At 22.9% G+C, this 14,138-nt stretch overlaps 1 protein-coding gene across 4 annotated transcripts in view; it reads left to right on the top strand.

Moving 5' to 3' along the window:
- The window catches only part of LOC113557726 (limbic system-associated membrane protein-like), a 182,053-nt gene that overhangs the window by 13,693 nt on the left and 154,222 nt on the right, over positions 1-14,138 (top strand). For 2 of the 4 annotated variants that reach the window (XM_026963281.1, XM_026963282.2), the window contains exon 2: positions 10,779-10,823. The exons of the other annotated variants lie outside the window; for them this stretch is intronic. In XM_026963281.1, the coding sequence (XP_026819082.1) occupies positions 10,818-10,823 (6 nt within the window). In that variant the 5' untranslated portion in view covers positions 10,779-10,817. The remainder of the gene's footprint in view (positions 1-10,778; positions 10,824-14,138) is intronic. 4 annotated transcript variants of the gene reach the window in all.

Raw genomic sequence — 14,138 nt, 5'->3', positions numbered from 1 at the left:
ACAGAGTGCTATTTTTTTTCTTATATTCTGATCATGCATTATAATATTTACTCGTGTTAAGATATTATTTCGTGCATTTTATATTATTATATTAATGTGTTGGGTTTCATTGACAGGTGTAATTTGTTAGTGTAATCCAAATATTTATTGGTTCTAATACCATAATGCATAATACCTATTGACACCACATTATTTTTTATTTGGTAGATACAGTTTTATAGGTTATGCAAGATAAACAGAAACTGCATGAACATGTCAGCTCTTGGTGAGTTATCAACGCGATTTTTTTTTCGTGCTATAAGATTCTTATAGTGAACACTATGACACTACGTAAAAAGAGGGAAAGTAGGTAATCGCTCTGCTGTATAGTATGTGTCGAGTGTACTTCGTCATTGAGGAGTAAGTCACTGTAATTGATGTGTTAAATTTGAATTCGATAATAAATCATTGCACACTAAAATCGATTCTGAGCGATGACGATCTGTCAGTGTATATTGTTAAATATATTTCATGATATGTATTTATATTGCTATTAAGGTAATTTATTTTACTATTAATAGTACAATAGGTTTAAATAATTTTTGCCAAAAAAAAAAAATGAAAAATACATTGTTTATATTATTAATTATTATAAATTATAATAGTATACATAATAAAATTATGATGAAAAAAATAAACAGTTTTTTTTATTAATTTAAACATTACTTGCTTGACTCGAACTTGGCTATATACCATGGAAATCAGTATAGTTAAACCTCTTGATATTAGACATTGTAGATCACTTTTTGTCTACTTCAGAGGTATCTACTATTTATAGAGTTTTTCGTTAGCGGGGGTTTCACTATAACAGTGTACTGTACTTATATCATAAGTGCTGTACATATTTTGCATACACGATTTGTTATATACATTTTTTTCGGATGATAAACGATAATAATATCATATTATAATGTTATATAGATTAACTATAGATGAAAAATAAAGTTGATTAGTTAATCAGTCTGTAAACAAATATTCTATACAGACGTATTCTAATCTGAAATAGAAATGTGCTGCGTCAATAATATACTATGATATTATTGTTATGTGGAAATCCCACTAAAATATTCCAAGTATGGAAGTGGTAAAAATTATGTGTAGAAGTCATTGGAGTTATATTTGATTAAAAATTAAATTTATAAGTTTTCACGATGTTAAGCAAATAACTGAGTAAGTTAACAATTCTGCTAAATGTGTACACATGCACAACTTACGAAAGGAAAAAAGTACGACAATTATTTAATTATTTCTTTATTATAATTTTTAATTTTTATTAAATCTTTAAAAAGATAATTATCAAAGAATATTAAATGTATTGTAATAATATGTAAACAGTTATTCGACTACCAGCTAATTTGACAGAAATTAAGGTTCAAATACGATTCATAAATATATAATAATAAATAATATTATAATAGCAAAATTCATAATTTTGACGATTTTTGTCAAATGTTAAGCTTAATGCTTATAAGAAAAAAAATGGATGTAACGTTTTCAATACTTTTAAACTATTTAAACTGCTATAAGATATGAATATGTAGGATTTTATGTTAGGTTTTTGAGTTATTTTACCCTCAAACATTTATAATATTATATTATATTTTGATTAATCGCGTTGATACATTCATTTAAATCTGAAGAAAGAAATCTTTTCTCGGCTTGTTTTTAGGTCCAACAAAGTGAGAATAAAAAGCTAATTTCAGTTGGTTTATTAGAATTTTTCTAATTGTGTAATTAAAACATGCATGTTTCTGATAAACATTTTATTTTATTTTCTTTGAGTTAAAAAAAATGTATAATATATATAATAATCATTATTTTTCACTAATTGATTTTTAAGCACAGTAGAAATGCATTTGTTTTCTTAATTCATTCTATCCACGTACTAAATTTAAAATAAAACTAAGTTCGTCATTTTTTTGTGTAACCTTTTGTGAAACCTGTGTATTTTTTAATTAAATTTATAAATAAAATCATTATTCCCATCAAAATTAGTTTTGACAACTATATTAAAAATAAAAACACAATTATTATGAAAATTAATTTTTAATTTTATAAACAGATATCAAAATATGATAAATTGAAAATCATTAAGTATCTACATTAACTATAATAATGATAATTTTTTTAATTAATTCTAAAAATAGTGTAATGAAAAGTTTTTTGTTTTGAACTCAATGATTATATCAAATTGAATAATGTTAAATTGTCGTTGCCTCAATAAATCTTATCAAGTGTTAGATTTATTCTTATTTAATAAAACTTATATAATATATACAATGAATTAATTTTATCAACCAGAAAAAGTACTATTATTGCAGGTGAAAATTACCTTTTTCAGATAAATTATAATATTGTATAGTAACTTGGTATTGGGAAATGATTGAAATGATTATATTATGATACATCTGTAATTATTTTAATGATCAATAAAATTCTACAAAATATATATAAATATATAAATTATCATTACTTGACGAAAGAAAGTACTGCATGTAGAAAGTATAGTAGTATAGTAGTATAATATAGTCAATCTTAACTCACTTATTTCATACATATTGTAAAGTATACTGTATTTTAATTATGATAAATGTAAACATTATAAGAAATAATCGCTTCGAAATACAGATTCTAAGTAGATTTTAAGGATAAGCGGATATTGCTGATATTTCTTAAAAAAAAAATGTTGAATAACTAATAAAAAGATCATACAGTTCATTATAATATTTTTATTAGGTTTAATATAGAACGAATTTATGTTTATAATCATAATTTACTAAAATTTGTTTGGTTGGTGGTCGTCATCAAGTACCTTTGTTATACGTATAATGCCACTAAGTCAAGTCACGGACTTTGCCTTTGTTCTATACTTTCCCAAGTCGTGATCAGGTAAAACGAGAGATCCGACTTAGTTGTGTTTTTTGTGTCCCTAATTGGCGGCGGTATTTACGTTGCAGTACTTGTACTTTGTACTTGGGACTGCGTAAATTGTATTCAATAAAATTAATTTAATTAATATTAGATTATTCACTTTACTTTAAAATCTAAAAAAAACATAATATATTAAATCATTCATACTGAAGTTAAATAAAATGAATGAATGAAATTGCACTAGTTTTTTAAAAATATGTTATTTTTTTAGTTACAACAAATTATTAACTTTGGTGATTGAGCATAATATGTAGATAACAAAACATTTTTCATTTTTTGAATTTAAAAATGACTGATTGGTATAAAAGACAAAGGTAATTTTTTTGACAAACAATTTTATAAATAAACAAATCGTTAGAATATTACTGTTTTCTAGTTTTTAATATTTTAGTAGTATCATAAGTTATTGATTTTAGAATACACAGATTTTAGTACCACCACACAATTACTTCGCAACAAATAACCTGACAAATATATAATATAATATATTAATTTGATAACCCAATATATAGTTAATAGTTATAATGTATGTATGATAATACGTAATATTGTCTATTGTATTACCAAATTTTATTGCAATACGTTAAATAAACATATTTTAATATTTATTTAGCATTGCTTAACTGCTACTAATTATAAAAACCATGAAACTAATAATAAATTTTAATTTAAACGAAATTATTTTTTAAATTCTGACATTTTTAGTGGAGCAATGAATATATTGGAATTACAACAATGTGGGTGTGTTTTTTTATTAATTCATTTTTTTTTTGCGTCTGAAGAAATTTTTACAGTAAAAAAATGCTCTAATCTTATTACTTTGAGTAATTGAATGAGATTACTGATTACATATTATAGTTTGTACTTTAAGGAATGATAATAATTAGAATAATCCAATACTTTTTAAAATAATCGGGAGAAAATTGGAATATAAACATAAAACAAAATTTTTGCAAAGTTTATTTTATTTTTTATATAATTGAGAAAAAAATAATTGCAGATACTTTAAACGAAATATTTATAGATATTTTAATATTATAACCAGAAAGTTAATAAATAAAAATCATATACCAGTGTATAAACCAATACATTAATTGTTGGATAAAGAACGTAAAAAAATAAGCCTTATATTATATTATTAGATTATGCAATTAAATTGAAGAGTATAGATTTTGTAGTTGGATGATGGGGCTATTACATAACCATTATTGACTTTGTTATGGTCCAATACGATAAAACCACTGAACATTTCACTAGGTACTACAAATTTTATTTTTTATACTACTTTTATTATTGATCTTTTTTTTTATTACTTTTGCAGCCATTAGTTATGTGCATGGCGGTTTTCGACCAAAATTTACCCTTCCCTTTTTGGCCGATTCACTTTTTGATCAAAACAAAAAGTTAAATATATACTTAACCCAATATTATTAATTATATTTTAAATATATTTATTATCTTTTATTTAAAACATTTACACAACTTATTTTTTTAATCATTTCCTATTTTCTATTTAATAAAATTATTAAAATTTTAAAAAATATTGGTAAATTTAATAAAATAATTGTTATTGAGAAAAATTACATATTATTATTTATATATTGTACACATTTCGTACAGTTTATCTTTTTAATTAATTTTCATTTGTATAACATAAAGACTTAAAGTAATATAAATTATATAATATTATTGTTATTCAACTTTATGTGTTGGCCAAAAAGTAAATCGGACGGTAAGGGAGTGTACATATTTGGTCAAAAAGGGTCTTGCTCATTAGTTATACTTAACTTACATATTATTTTAATGTATGTTTAATGTTTATATAATATATTATAATAAATAAAAATAAAATGCAGTGCAAAGATAGTAATTTAATTTCAATATTGTATTTTTAATTGTTATTATATATATATATATCATTCGGTTGTATAAAAACTATAATCACAATGTTTATGTTTGAATTTATAAATTGAGGTTTTTGCAGGGTATGTCAAGGTTGAGTTTGTCCTGATTTTGATTTTATATGAGTTAGTCTTATTGTTGGTCTAATATTAGTAACTATAATTATAAGTTAGGATTTTACTTCCACAGCCATAGTGTCTATCGGAATAAATTTACCTATTATTTTTAATTTGGTTGAGTAGATTGGCCATATTGACAAAATATTTGGGACTGGTAAAGATGAAATATGGTCCTGATTGAATGTTTTGGTCTTATTGAATGTTTAGAATTTAGTTAAAATTTGTTAGTTAAATTAAATTAATTAAATTAAATTTGTTAATTTTGGTATTTTATATTAATAAATATTCTAAAATAAATTATAATTTCCCGATAATCTCTTCGAAGCCCTCAGTCAAACCCATGACAACACCAACAAAATAATTTCATTCCTCAAACAAATTGTATAACCTAATTTAAGGATCTGTTGTAAATTTATATGTAACAAAATAAATTGATATGTAAAAATAATTTAAGAAACCATTGTATAAATATTTAACCAAAACTTTAATTTTTGTTGCAATAACCTTAGCAGTTGTAGCTGTACCATGAATAATAATAAAAAAAAATTATATTGACTATATAAATTCATGTATTAATAGTTTTGTTTTTTAACTGTATATCTAAGATAATTGTATTCTGGTTTACATTTTGAGATGACAAATGAAATAACATAATGTTATAAGTATGGCTAATTATTGATTTTTCAGTAGCTAATAGGATAATTCATTAATAATTTATTTCTGTTTTTCTTAAAATAGAAAATGGAAGCGTACCATACTCGATTTCTAAAAGTAAAGATGGTATAAAAATATATATTTTTAAAACTTATTTGAGTTTATCTGTATTTATAAAATGTTTTATTTGAATTATTCCCCTTTGACCACATACCGGCTATAAACCATATTTATAGTTATTATACTTAAATTATATATACATAATATAACATATACCTATTATATGGTCTTAGCTGTAACTAAAGTAGGTTCATTTCTTGTTCACATTTAGTTGAAAATGTTATACGTAATGTTCCAATATCTGTAATTCAAGATACTAAAAAAAAAAAAAAAATACATAAAAGTCCAAAGAGATTTAGTTTAATAAAGCCTGTAAAATACGAAAATAAAATATGGTTCAATTATTAATATTATGTCGTACATTATGCAATAATATTTATCTTTTTTATACATATTTAAAATTAAGATAATTATACGTTGTGTAATAAAAATAAATTAATGTAATTTAATGTAGTATAATATTATGAAAATTCAACCCACTTCCAATGTAAATAATGTAATTCTGACTAATAAGTAATAACTAAGCAGTTGATTCTTTAAAATAACAAATAAAAAAAAATAATAATAATAATAATAAAATATTTTTAATACAAAATTCAATCTTCAAAAACATGATGGTTGTTGTTACAAATAAAATGTGTTATATTTAATTAAAGCTATTAATAAATTAATATTTTTACATTGGTTTATAAATTATTTTCATATTATTTATATATTTTATTTTAAGTTTAAGTTGACAAAATTTTAACGAATAACCATTAAAAGAAAAAAACAAATAATACGGTTTTTAAATAATTAATATTTATAAATATGTCATGTCGGTGTTTGGTAGAAGTATGATGAGTATTATTAAAATTAAAAATTAAAGTTATTTTATATTTTCACATGAGTGAAATATCCGGTGAAAGTGTTTTGCCATTTAAATACCACAAAAACAATTTAATAAAACGAGATTTTCATTATTTAGACAAATATTATGTTTATACAATTTATTATTCACAAATTAGTGTCTATGATTATCTTGCTTTACATGATATAATTTGATTTTATGAAAGAAAAATGTATAGTTACCTACGTATTATTTTCATTAACAAATTAAAATATAAAAGTATATAAAAAATGTAATTATCATATTTGACAATATTCAATTTTTTTTATTTTGATAAAATAGTTTAATTTTAATATTTCATTATAATTTTTATAATAATAAATAATTAACGTACACAATGCATACGCAGCAAATCATTTACTAATAATAGAATTACATACACAACTAAATACGAATAGGATAATTTCACAGAACATAAACTAGAAAAATGTTTTCATCAACACGATAATGGACGGATAAGATAAACTATAATTGTACATAGTATAATAATGTATAGTAGTAAGATTAAATTAGATAGATAGATAGATAGATAGATAGATAGATAGATAGATAGATAGATAGATATTGAGGCGTTACACGATTACTATATTTACGATAAAAATTGTCAAAATCGAAAGTTAAATTGTCATAAAAGTGTCCGTTATTTAGAGTTTCCGATATATAGGGCTTTTCCTACATAAAAGTGTCGAAAATGTCCCCGCATCCATAAAAAAGTCCGCTATTCAGAGGTGTCCATTGAGGGAGGTTTCACTGTACCTATATATAAATATTATACATGACGTATTACTTACCATAACCAAATTTATTTTTTATAATATGTTACATAAAGTGATATGGAATAGCTATGCGATTTGTATTTATATTTTTCATTCATACAGCTTGCACTATGTAAACAATTTAAATATGTTAGTATTAAAAAGGTTATTTACGGCATAGTGTCAATAGTAAATTGTCAACGTAAAATAAAAATTTTAATTAAATTTCAGTAGAAAACAATTCATTATTTGACTAATTTCACGTATATTTTAATATATATATATATATAACATTTTTGTTATTTTGAACAACACAATACTCATTATTTTGATAGTTCATTGTAATAGTTAAATGTATCAGTTCATATTTGATAGCGTATAATGAAATCTTTAGACATTACTTTTTAACTGCTGCATTGGTTTATACGGTTTGATATGATAGTGGAATGTAGCCAACGATTTCGATCAATGATAATAACATTTTAGATGGTGATTATTGCAATCATTGTCGTCGAGGGTCTGGTTATCGCGTGTTGGTATTGCGTATTCGTTGTTTTATTCATTGTGATATAACTTTAATTTATTGTATACACATTCCAACAAATAAACACAACATTTTTATTTACTTTTTGACATTTATTTACACTTTTCAACTGTGTTATTTGATTTTATTTTTTCTGGTGCGGTTTAATGACAGACAAATAACTTGCTTACATTCAGAGGTTTATTCGTGTGATACATAACCAAATAATGTAAAAAAAAATATTTTTAAACATTTAAAATTCATATCACTTCCTATGAACGAATCTGTTTTATTAGTAAAAACTAGAACTTTTTATGTACAGTTTTTTCGAGACAAAATAATTTGAATTTCAGACATTTTTTAGTAAAACTATTTAGCTTATTTTGAATAGATATATAGTATTAGTGATTAGATGCATAATTATTATTTAATATTATAATAGGTGTAGTACCGGGTAGATATTGGATTTGTATTAAATTATAAATTATGTTAATAAAGTACTTCATATATAAGTATTAGTTAATCACATTACCTATGTAATACAAAATGTAGGTACCCATAGATAATAAATTTAGGACTTGTGCTTTTTTTTTAAATCTACATTTTATAAAAGTGGCTAATGACCAAATAATGAAAAATATAATAATACAACAATATTGGTTGATAATTATTCAAATTTATTTTAGTTTCTTTTAAGTTAATAACAATTATTATTATAACATTTTTTTTCAATCTGTATTTTTATTTTTAATTTTGATTTCATATCACGTTAAAATAAATGTTGTTTTATATTATTGATATTATTTACCTAATATATTTTTTTTTTAATTACATGATATAATAAATTTGATATTGAATTTACACAAAAAAATTTCATTTTAATTTATAAAAGTCACTTTTATACCTACATTATATCATAACACAGTATAATACCACATGCATCAGGTATAAAATACATCATATTATTTTTTAACGAAAATGATTTGTCGTATATTATACTTTTTATATTAACAAATTTAACTTTGTCCAAACCGATGTTTTCGTCATATATTAATTTTATAATAGAAAACTTGATATATATACTATAGAAAATAAAAATTTAATTTAAACTTCAAATGAATAGGTTGGTGGTAAGAAATATAATATGGCACATCTCACAGAAAAGCATGGAAGCTTTTTATCAAAATGTTGTTATTTATACACCTAAACCACCGTGTCAACAAATATAATTATCCTTAAAAGGAAGTTGTACTTCTCGTATAAAGACATCAATGTTTATGACAATTTATTTTCATAATTCAGGCTAGCTCAACAATTGTATGGAAATAAACATAAATAAATATAAAAACAAAATTAATAGTTTCCTTACACTGGTACTTAGAAAAAATGTCTGTGCTCTGTAGAACACTGATAGTAACACGTGTATACATACGTTTTACAATATTGTTGTTACGAAATATAATTAAATACATTTTACCTAAATAAATTAATGTTATTTAATAGTTTTATAGATCAAATAGACACTTTTAATTATTTGATTTAAAATGTTAACTTAAAGATTAAAGTAACTACACAGATTGAATATATTATGATATAAATCAATAAGTTAATACATTTTTAATAAAAATATAAAATACAATTTATGCTTGATGTTGTAAAATTATAGTCAATAGGTAAGAATATAATATAACAGATAAAATGTATATAGATAATATTACACAAGAGAATTAACCCATAAGTCACCCCGTTTTGTAAATAATTCAAAAATAATTATTTTATATTGTATATAAATATAATACATAAGACAGTTGTAGTAGAATACATATAATAATAAAAAATCTAGAAAGTGTAAATTGCAGTAAAATATAAGAATGGAATGTATAAATATTATATTAATCGGGGAAGTCGATGAACTATATCATACATAAATGTTCAGTCAACGTGTGTGCATTGTTTTATGGATACTACTGATATGCGTCACATTGTACCGTGTTGCCGGCGAAATAAATACAAAGTATAATTCTTTATAATAATAATTGGATGACGACGGTCGTTTCTATATTTTGGGTTTTTATACACATAATAATATATCTTTATTATAATACTACCACTTATTATTATATATGTTTTTATGTGCACTTACGTTTTTGATAACTGCTAATGTTGTATGAAGTAATGCTGTGTACTTTTGGAGACTTAGTTAAGTTGAGGTCGATGTTCGAGATATTACAACACTAAAATATTAGTTTTGTTTGTACTGAATCATAGTATTCATATTTGAAATTCAAATGTATTATTTTAGTATTATAAGTTTTACGATGCACTATGTTAATAACAAAATTGATGTGAGGAATCGAAAAAAAATTTGAATACAATTTGTATGTATTGCATGAACTTACGTGATTTTTTGATTTGAAAAATAAGCGGCAAAAGTTTGTTCATTTTCGGATAAACGCTCTAATTATATAGAGTAATTTAATCAAAATAATAATTTAATTTCGTTATAATGAATACTTTTAATTATACATAATTTTACTTATTTAATTTCACTTAATAATGTGTCGTTAAATGCTTAAACTTGATATTTAAATACGATATTTTTCGTCACTACCGTGTAATCATTTTAGGACTAACTATAGAGAGAATATTCACCACTATTAATTAACCATTAAGGATTGATTCTGATTCGACAACACTTTGATATTTTTAGTTAACCTAAAAAAAACCTTAAAAGGGGTACACAAACAATATTCATATAATATTAGTATAATATCTGTAAAAGCTGTATAAACATAAAATAAGTTAAATTATATAAGATATAAATTAATATTTCAAAATTATTTTAGGTTCCAAAATCTGGATGAAGTTCTAGTAACGACAAATTAATGGAGGTAAGAATAATATTAAATAAGTAAAATAATATCTTAACATGATAAATACTTTTACTTGCTTGTTTTTATTCTAAAAATTATTTAAGAAGCGTTGAATATAATATATTATAAAATACCTACAACAATGAATAAAATTATTACTTAAAAGTTTGGTTTAAAATAAATTATTCAAAATTTATTCTACGTTGTTAAGTTTTAGATAAATACACCAAAAGCCAGAAAACATGTTTAATATTGTTATTACGGTGTTAGATAACCAAAGGCTGCATATTTTTATAACGGTGTATAAAATGACGAAAAACTATTTGTCTTTGACAGTTCTTTATTATCTCTGCCAAATATTATCATCAGTATAAGTGTATATCTAAGAGATTTATGAAATTTAATTTAAATCTCTAAGAAACATAAAATTTAGTTTCATTATTTGAGTTCTTCAAACATTGTGATTTTCATAAAAATAACTGTGAATTAAAAAGCATACTCTATGTTGTTGAGAATAATAATATAGTTAAATATATATATATATATATATATTAAAACGTATTTAACATGTTCAGGATAATCATCAAATAAATATAATATTTTTGATATAATTATATTGAGATCATAAAATATTGTGTGTCCATTTGTTACTAAATATATTTAGAACACTGTTAGAAAAAATAGGTTAAGTTAATATTTTGGAATGAAAATATGAAGAAAATGTACAGCCATAATTATTGTTCAAAGGAAAACATATAAGTATACTATAAATACAAACGATATGTGGGTAACTGATATTGGCAGATATATTATTTATTACAATGTACGTACAATAATATAGTAAGGAAAAATATTAGATACTTTAAATTAACTTACTTAAAGTGTTAACTTTAACTTATAATAAAGCAATTCAAATTCAGGATTAATACTGCCCACTACGCATGCATAATCGGGAGAATATCAATAACAAAATGTAAAATAAATCCAACCATTAAAACTGTAGACTCAATACGATAATATACGTAAAAACTTCTATTGTAAAAATAATGAACTTTTTTTCTTAAAACAAGACAAGAAAATATTTAAAAAAAAACTGATATTATTGAAAACTTAACAAGAGAACTCAACACATCATCGTTGAACTTTATTTGTTTGTGATTCGTTAGAAAACACAGCACATACAAACACTAACATATTTTTTCTATATGTATAGGTCTTGATAAACAAACCAAGTTAAGTTAAACAAAAACAATTCGTAATAACTCTCGAATTAATATATCGATTATTTAAGAATATTCCTAGTATGAAACTATACGCATAAACGTATTATTAAACATCTACAATTTGTTCAAAAACAAACAATAACAACATTTTTTTTTTAACAAGGACAAGTCGGTATTCGTTCTGCTTTGCAGTAGGTGTCAAGTGTAGTCATCGAGTAGGTCACTGTAATAGATTTTTTTACAATTGACTTCAATGAAAAATTATTGTATACAAAATCTTCTAAACATACGAGTTATACAAAAATTATTATCGATGCTAAAAAAAAAACACTATAAAAATCAGAAATTTAAAATATTTATAAAAAGCTTAAAATTTGCCTAAAATTTTTAAGTTTTCTTGGTATAAGTATACATTTTCAAATACTTTTTTAATATTCTTTGAATAACATTCAAAAAACTAAAACCGTAATTTTATGCGTGAATATTCAAGTTTATCAACATTTAATCTTCAAACGCTCAAAAAATATTTGTGTTATTATGTCTAACATTTATTTTTAATTCTAGTAAGAAAAGTTTTATGGAATCTTATTTTAAATTTTTAAACCTTAAATGCTAATTTAAATATTTTTTTAAAAATGTCAAGTATGTAGGTATAATGTACGACAGAAGTGAATCGTTTTTGAATTGAAATGAAATTAGATAAATAATTTTGTATACAAATTCTTTACCTTTTTTTATTTCACATTTATTAAGGACAGTATAACAGTTACATTTTACACCACAAAATACCAACTAGATTTTCATTTATATTAAAAAATTTGTTAAAGTCGATAATTGAAGCATTTTTACTTCTACAAAAGTTAGAAATAAAATAAAAAATCATGTATTTTAGTAAAATAAATACATGCTTACCGTTGTACTACTCAGGATCTAAAATGAAATAGCAAAATGTATTGGATTACATTTAACATAGAATTAAGTGAAATAAATTATACTTCATTGAAATACTCAAATGAAAATGTTTGTAAAAGGTTTATTATTTACAATGTCAAAACGTTTCTTCGGCCATTCCACGGTAAATCGATTTCTGAATGAATCAATATAAACCAAATTCTGAGTAAAAGAAAATCAATTCAAATTAATTATGGATGTACATAATAAATAATAATAATTATGAAATAAAAAATGTATTAAAAAATAGCCAAGCCACTGTTAAACATGATATTACTTATTACTTATTAGTTATTATACTAATTAAATTATAAAAAAAATTCGTAATAATTGTTACAAGATTAACAAATAAAACAAAAACCTTATATTTTTAAACAATAGATAGTGAAATATAAATCAAATTTATAAAAATAACAAAATTGTTTCATTACATTTTGCTTACAAATTGAAACCATAATATTATGGCAGCTATATTTCATATACTGGTATAAAAACTATAATTAAGTCATATAAAAATAAAAAGTTTTTTACATCTAATCAAATATATTATCAATAAACCCTTTATAGCGGGGGTGGCCAACCTTTTTTTATATTGTGCCAAATATTTAAATGTCCGAGAATATCAGTTAAAAATGCAAGGTTAATTAACAAATTTTTATCTCTCAGCAGTTCACATTCATCATTATAGGCAATTCTATGTCTTTTTTTTCATTTGATTGTTTAGTGAAAATTGATTGCTGAGTTAACAATGAATTAGTCTTCTTTTTAATATATTCTGTCCTCTTTACAGAACTCTCGGGGTATTTTTCAATAATATCATTGTGATTATTATAGTGCCGTTGAACATTGAACTTTTTTGGAACTGCTATTACAGAGTTACATACTAAGCATGTCGGTCTAGATTTTTCCCTTCTGTACATAAACATTTTTTTATCCATTCTGTATTAAAATTTCGCGAAGAAATATCATCTTGATAACTTCGTTTTACGCCTAAACTTAAAGTTCCTGGTAATTAGATGCCATTTCACGATCACACACACACACACACACACACACACACACATAACAACACAAACTACTCGTTAGCACACGGGCACGGCGGTTCTAATACGACTAACTTAATTGTAGTAATCTAGTACACACGTACCGTAACAATTCT

Source organism: Rhopalosiphum maidis, chromosome 1 (genome assembly GCF_003676215.2).
Source record: "Rhopalosiphum maidis isolate BTI-1 chromosome 1, ASM367621v3, whole genome shotgun sequence".
NCBI classification, from domain to species: Eukaryota; Metazoa; Arthropoda; class Insecta; order Hemiptera; family Aphididae; genus Rhopalosiphum; species Rhopalosiphum maidis.
Note: the sequence above shows the minus strand (reverse complement) of the source record. Positions and strands in the feature narration are given on the sequence as shown.